The 8045-nt window shown below is 32.3% G+C and overlaps 1 protein-coding gene across 1 annotated transcript; it reads left to right on the top strand.

The window, feature by feature from the left end:
* Positions 1 to 2493: 2493 nt before the first annotated feature.
* LOC101262696 (protein FAR1-RELATED SEQUENCE 4-like) lies at positions 2494 to 6198 on the top strand. The gene is made up of 4 exons (XM_026030055.2): positions 2494 to 4375; positions 4474 to 4836; positions 4965 to 5519; positions 5595 to 6198. Exons 1-4 carry the CDS (start codon positions 3881 to 3883, stop codon positions 6123 to 6125), a joined length of 1944 nt encoding a protein of 647 aa, XP_025885840.2. The 5' UTR covers positions 2494 to 3880; the 3' UTR covers positions 6126 to 6198.
* Positions 6199 to 8045: the final 1847 nt, after the last annotated feature.

Raw genomic sequence — 8045 nt, 5'->3', positions numbered from 1 at the left:
TTTATAACAAAATAATTCTAACAATATAAATGAAATAAGAAAAATATTATTTAATAATCAAATATGAAAAGAAATCCTAATATAATTAAATAGCAAACATTCTTCCATAATATAGTAATTTGTGATTGATAAGGTATATCAATCAATTGATTTTCTTTCTATTAGTTGATTTTTATTTTTGTTGTTATTATTTTTTCTATTTCTTTCTCCACGTTATTCTCAAATCTCAATCATTTGTTATTTTTTTTTAAAGAAAATTAATCAACAAAAAGTAAAAGAGTATTTCTAAATCTTGATTCAACATATAATTTTTTTATGATTCAATCAATTTTAATTTTTTTGCTTTTTTTTATAAGTTTTTTGTTTTTATCTTATTTTTTCATTTTCTTAATCTGATTTTTTTGAAATAAGATTGATTTTTATCAACTTTGATGTTATTTTCACTTTTTATTATTATAATCTAAAATTCTATTGTTGAGAAATAAAAAATTATTTTCTAAAATTTTGATTCCATTTTTGTTGTGGTATAGAGAGTGATTTGCGGATTGAAATAAGTAAGGAATAAATATTAACTTTGGGAGTTAGGATTTATGTATCAAATGTTTGGAGTTTGGGAGTTAAATAAGGAATTTTGAAATTTTTTAAAACTGATAGGGAATAACGGAGATTATGAAAAGAAAAGATATATATATATATATATATATATATATATATATATATATATATATATATATATGTAATTTATCCTATTTTTAATTCATTTTTCACGTTTGAGACTTTAGTATCTTCCCATTCAAATTCAAAATTCAAAAATTAAATAACATTTAATTGAATACATTTTTTCCCTATTTAGAATTGTATGCGTTTTTATTTTCTTTCTAAAATTAAGATTAATTTATTTTTGAAACTACCTTTTGTTAAAGTAAAATTTTTGTATTATTTATTATTGTTATCATTATTATTATAAAAATAGTTATTTTAATTTTGTTTAAAAAAATACGTTTGACAAATTTACAGATTGTTTTAACATTTTAAATGTAAATTGAAATAACTAACTAATACAAAATTAAATTATTTAAAAAACTAAAATTCACAAATTTTATGGTGATGATATGTGTCACTTTTTAGCTCTTAAATGATCACTATATATATATTTATACATATAACATAATATGCTGACCAATCCTATTATATAATAGGGAACTTTCACATATGGACACTTTAAAATAGCTTAATTACTCTTCATTACTATAGTTTGATAATTAGAATTCGTAATTACATGTTATATGGAGGAGAGAGGCGAGCGAGACAGGGAGAGAGAGGAGAGATGCGAGAGAAAGGGGAAAAACAGTGGGAGAAATGTGAATTGTATATCTAAATCGGTTAGATAATTGTATATTATACATATGTATTTATATATATGACAAGCGAGAGTGGGAGAGGGAGGAGAGAGGCGAGCAAGATTGGGAGAGGGAGGAGAGAGGCGAGCGAGATTGAGAGAGAGGGTGAGGCGAGCGAAAAGGAAAGAGGGGGGAGAGAGGCGAGCGAGATTGGAAGAGGGAGGAGAGAGGCGAGCGAGATTGAGAGAGAGAGGGTGAGGCGAGCGAAAATGAAAGAGGGGGGAGAGAGGCGAGCAAGATTGGAAGAGGGAGGAGAGAGGCGAGTGAGATTGGGAGAGGGAGGAGAGAGGCAAGCGACATTGGGAGAGGGAGGAGAGAGGCGCGCGACATTGGGAAAGGGAGGAGAGAGGTGAGCGAGAGAGGGGAGAGAGTAGGAGAGAGGTGAATTATATATGTATACAAGTTAAATTTTTGTATATTATGTATATGCATTTATATATTCTTGCGAATTATACATATACAAACGTGACTAATTATACAAACTCGAAGTTAGCCCACGTAGTTAATGTATAATGTTAGTCGACAGTGGTAATTATAGCAAACTATAGCTAAAACGAGTAATTAAATAGTATAAGTTTGCTTTGTTGCATAATTTTTCCCTATATATTCTATTATATATTATACTATACTATTATATAACGGAAAAGGGCCTAAAATACCCTCGAAGTATTGAAAATGGTACACAATTACCCCTCATCCACCTATTAGCCCACAAATACCCTTCACATCCACCTTTGGGTCCAAATTTACCCCTTCATTAACGGACCAAAATTAAAAAAAATATTATAATTTTTAATTACGTGACACTCAACCATTGGTTGTAATTTAATTATTTAAAATAATTAAAACCCACCCATTACCCACCGCCCAAACCCGCCCCACTTACCCAATTTTAAAAAACCCATCTAACTAAAAAACCCTAAAAATTTATTCATCCAATTTTCACAAACCCACGCTCAAGGTTGTCTTCTTCTTCTTCTTCCTCTTGCAACTTGAAGAAAATTCGTTCACAATCTCGACTTGAACTCAAGTAAGAACTTTTGTGCACTTCGAAATTTCAGTTAGGATTTAGGTTTTAATCGATGTTACTTGTTTTGAGAATTGATTTCAAGTTTATGTTAATTTTTCGTGTATTCTGTGCTTTTTTGACAATTACTTATGGTGATACTACAATTTTATTTAGTGTTGTCTCTTTATGTTAGTGTTGTGTGTTATTATGTTGATTTTGAGTAGGATTTTTTTATTGTTGTCTCAAATTTGTTCTTTTCTGCCTTTACTCGTCGTTTCTCCCTTTATTTCATAATAATTTTCAATTTGTGTTAGTCAGATATGCCTTTACTATTGTTAGGTATGAATTATTTTATTATTAAATGGTCCATTTTTTTAGATTTTAGGTATTATATTATATATTTTTGCGTATGTAAAGTTTTACTTTGAAGCATGTGGTCCCTATTCTTTTACTCTTGGTAGATTCCTCTATTTTTTTTTAAATATTTTGTTGTTGTCTAATATGGCCCTTTTCTGTTTTTTTTTTGTCTATAATGTCCTTTTCTTGAAGAATGGTTGACAAGGTGGACCTATTATTCTATTATGGGGGCAAGTGGGTACTGACACCTAATGTTATTTACATTAAAAAATTCACTCATGTTTGGAAGGAGTATGATCCAGATTTATTGTCATATATAGACATATGTGAAGAGTTCCATGAAAAGTTAGGCTTTAGTAAGGTACAACAACTTCTACTCAAAGGACCTTCTGAGACGTATTATTTGATTGAGGGGGATTCTGGCATAAGAACAATACAAACAGCACTGTCTATTAAGTCCGGTGTACTTGAATTATTTGCTGTAGATGAGGGGGATGATGTTGTTCCAGCTATTGACATCAGCCACAATGATGAACCATACTTAGTCACAGTAGATGTTGCTACTGAAGGTGAATCAAGTGAGGAAGAAGATGATGAAACTGAACCTAATCTAGTCACATTGAATGAACCTAATCTAGTCACAGTGAATGTTGGAATAGATGTTGCAACTGAAGGTGAATCAAGTGAGGAAGAAAATAATGAAAATGAGCCTTATCCAAGTGACTACAATAGTGAAGAATTGGAATCCTTTAGGTTGGAAAAGAAAAGAGAAATTAATGATCAACTTGACAACTTTAAAGAGTTGGAAAAAGGTATGAGTTTTAAGAACCTTGATGAAGCTAAAAGGGTTGTAAGTTACTACTGAATTGCTAGGAAGGTTGCCCTTAGAGTTGACAAGAGTGACTCTGTTAGAGTTAGATATAAATGTATTGTTGGTTGTCCTTTTGTGAGTCTTATTTCTGAAGTTAAGAAAGGGCAAGGATTTGAAATTAAGACTTTGCAAACAAAACATACATGTCCAGAAGCATTCAAGAATAGAAGAGCTACTCAACAAGCTCTAGCACACTACTTTAAGAATAGGGTCCAAAATGATCCTAACTGCAAAGTGACTGAAATGAGAAAGATTGTAGATGATAACTTTAACCTTAATATTAGTTATTCAAAAATGAAGAGGGTTAAAAGACTTGTACTGGAAAAACTAGATGGTAGCTATGTTGATGATTTCAATAAATTGGAGGGTTATGCTCAAGAGTTAAGGGACAGTAATCCTGGTACTGATGTAATTATAAACATATCCAAAGAGGCTTTGTTGGAACATGGACAAAGAAAATTTTTGAGAATGTATATTTTTATTCAGGCTTTGAAAAGTGGTTGGAGAGCTGGTTTGAGACCATTTATAGGGTTAGATGGCACCTTTTTAAGAGGCAAGTTCAAGGGAATTTTATTGGTCGCACTTGGTCAAGATTCAATGAAGCATTTCTATCCACTTGCTTGGGCAGTAGTTGATAGAGAAACTATTAGAACATGGAAATGGTTCATTGAGTTGCTGAGGAACTCATTGGGGTTGGCAGATGGTGAAGGATTGACACTAATGTCTGATATGCAAAAGGTAATTTTGCAAGTGTTTGACAGTTTTTTATTTATAGTTATTGTATACACTTGAATTTTTTTAAGCTATTCTATTCTATTTTTTTCTTATTGTTACAGGGCTTGATTGGTGCTGTTAGTGCTTTGCTTCCAAAAGCACAACATAGATGGTGTGCAAAACACATAGAAGCCAATTGGTCTAAGTCTTGGAGTGGTGTACAGATGAAGAAGATGTTTTGGTGGTATGCTTGGAGTACATATGGAGAGGAATTTGAAGACCAATTAAAGTCCATGGGTTCTGTGTCTAAAAAAGCAGTCGAAGGTCTTTTATGGTATCCACCACAACATTGGTGCAGGGCCTTTTTTGACACTGTCTGCAAAAACTACTCATGTGAAAATAATTTTACTGAGTCTTTCAACAAATGGATTTTGGAAGCAAGGGCAAAACCAATAATCAAGATGCTGGAAGACATTAGAATTAAGGTATTGCCGCTATTTTATATAACTATATGATAACATCTATTAATGTTTAATATGATAGTAATATGTAGGTGTACATGTATAAATTATATATGTTATATACATGTTATATATTTCATTGTTATCTATAGGTTATGAAAAGGTTGAAAAAACTTGAAGAAGAGGGTAAGAAGTGGACGGAAGAGTATAGTCCATATTCTGTGGATCTGTATCATGATTTCAGAATGATTGCTCAAGGTTGTCAAGTTGTTGCTAATGGAGACTTAGGATATGAGGTGGTTGAGGGTGTAGATAGACATGTTGTGAATCTTGCTAGAAAGAAGTGTACTTGTAGGACATGGGATTTGACAGGAATACCATGTCCTCATGCTATTAAAGCATTAGAACATGATAAAATAGAGCCACTGAATGAGATGCATTGGTGGTATTCTAAAGAAGCTTACTTGCTTGTATACCAGCCTAAAATGCAACCTGTTAGAGGTGAGAAATTCTGGAAAATTGATCTTTCTCAATCTATGCAACCACCACAAATTCATAAATTGGTTGGTAGACCAAAATTAAAGAGAGTAAGGGAAAAAGATGAGGCAAGAAAAAGGGAAGGATTATGGTCGAAAAGTAGAAAAGGATTGCAAATGACATGTGGAAATTGCAGTGCTGTAGGTCATAATCGAAGAAGATGTCCCCTAGTAAGTCATGTTTTATCAATTTTTAATTACTTTCAATGTATAATTATTTATCTTACACTTTGACAAATTTTACAGCTTCAAGAAGGAAGACAAGTTCTCCCAGATGAACCAATCTTGATGCCAACTCTTGAATTTGTTGCATCTTCTAGTCGACAAACTAGCCATCAATCAAGTGAAGAATTCAATGAAGTTGCTGGTCCTTCAAAATCAAAGAGAAAAAATGTTTCAAAGGACAAAGTTGATGCACTACCAAAGAGGTCTAAAAACGATGGAAAAGAAAAAGTTATTGCACCTTTGATTGCAATTGTTGATCGGGATGAAGTTGAAGACAGTATTGAATCTGAGGATGAGAATACAATCCTTGCACCTAGAGTGATATCTGAAGAAAAAACTAGACTTCAAATGAAGAAGATGCTACAACAACCAATTGGTTCAAGAATGATTAGTTATAAGGGTGATGAAAATGGTGTTGTTGTCCCTACTAATTTACCATACTCACCAAAAAAGCTAACTTGGAAAGGCAAAGCATGTGTGACCTCAAGTCAGTTGAATAAAGACAAGGAAAAAAAGATTGGCAAGCTTAAGGCAAAGAGGGGCAAACATTAGAAAGTAGTTGTTAAGTATTGGTTTAAAGAGTTTTTATTTAGTATGTAATGGCACAATGGAACTTCTTAAACTGCTATTTTTGGAGGGGCAAGCATTACAAATTAGATTGATAATGTTTTGTTGGCTGAAAATATTTTGTGACTTGAAAATTTTATGAATGCATTCTATTATTTGATGGTTTTGTGAAACTGTTGAAACTTTGTGGTTGTGGAACTGTTGCAGTTTTGTGGTTTGTGAAACTGCCTTGCACATGCTGTGTTCTATTTATGAGACTACATTAAAAACTTGCTTGGTGTTATGTGTTTCAGCTTGAGTTTGGTTGGTATCCTCGGAACTCTATTTGAAACTGATGACAGAGTTGTTTAGTGTACATTAAACTGATGACAGAGTTGTTTAGTTGTTTAGTGTACATTAACATCTAGGTGAATGCTAGACAGGTGAATGCTCTTTTCATATTTCCGTCTTTTTTGGCAGCAATTTTTTTGTGTAAAGACATTGTTGGTGTACTGCAACTAGTTGATTGAGTGTTTAATTTAATGAATATGGTTTCTTTATGATTGAGTCTTTTTTGGCAGCAATATGGTTTTTTTTTGCTTTGATGTTTAGGTCTTTTTTGGCAGTAATATAGTCTTTTTTGGCAGCAATATTTTAGTGTGCAACATATGCTTTTATTGCTGTTATTTTGTAAAAATCATCATACATCCTGTGTCTTATGCCATGTTAATAAATTTTAGTTCCCTTTTCAATCTCAAGCTGTGAAGTTCCAGCTTGTAGAAGCGGTTTAATGATTTTGCTTCTTTTCCGTATGAAACATGTTTGATGAAGTTACAGTATATAATATTGACAGATTAGCTTAATTTCTGATCATCTATCAAATTTGAAGAGGTCAAGAGTTTGGTTTCTTACTTGGTTCCACATAGTTCATATTACTTTGTTAAACTTTTCTCAAGATTGTGGACAAATTAATATCTCAATATTTTGATACACTCTAACAGGAAGTGTACTCCATTTTGTACAAATGCAACCTCCTTAGAAGATCTAATAGCAAAATATACTATTTGACCTGTTATATTTTTTACAAAGATTTAGTTTGGTATACAAGATCAGATTGCATGATATGCTATTGTTTTTCAGAATTTCCGTAGAAGAGTGTTTGCATCCACCAAAGGTGTTGCTACGTCAAATATTTTGTGATTTACTTCTTCAGATAATTCGTTTGATAGATTGCTGAAAGATAATTGACACACCTGAATGTGAGTTTGTGTAGAACTATCGTTCTACTGAGAAGAGATGTATTTAGATACTAATGGATTGTGTTTATTATAGTGGTATTGGGCTTGCTGGGTACTGGAAGGTGGTTGCTTAGTTATCTATATCTAACTGGAATTGTATGTTTATTCTTTATATTTGATCTGGAGCCTCGACGAATAAATTGGATGGTATAAAAGTTATTTGCATAGTATCATGTTATACACTTCCTTAGCTATTATGTTCCTCTACACTAGGGTGTCTCATGACTTTGTTTGATTAAGCTTTACTCTTATTTGTTTTTGGGAGTCTGCAAGTATTGTTTGTGGATAGCCTAGTGCGTTTGATTCTGGAGTTTCGAAAGAGTTGCTTTTTGGGAGAGTAACTAATACATTGATGACGTTCTTTTATGGCATCTACTTTTACCTTAGCAGTGATAGAAGCTTGCTCTTGTATATATTGAGATACAAGTTTTGCTTTTTTGTGTATCAATGGCATTGTTTTACTTAAGCATATCTATCTAGTATGATTTTTGGACATTGATATTCTGTTGTTTCTGTGCCCTATTTTAGGAACTGCAAATATTCAGCAGTTCCTTCTTCTGCAGTGAAGGAATAAAGAGATTAAATGTTTGCCGATGGTTCTCTTTTGAGGAAATAGCTCTGAACAGAG

This window comes from Solanum lycopersicum, chromosome 1 (genome assembly GCF_036512215.1).
Source record: "Solanum lycopersicum chromosome 1, SLM_r2.1".
NCBI lineage: Eukaryota > Viridiplantae > Streptophyta > Magnoliopsida > Solanales > Solanaceae > Solanum > Solanum lycopersicum.
Note: the sequence above shows the minus strand (reverse complement) of the source record. Positions and strands in the feature narration are given on the sequence as shown.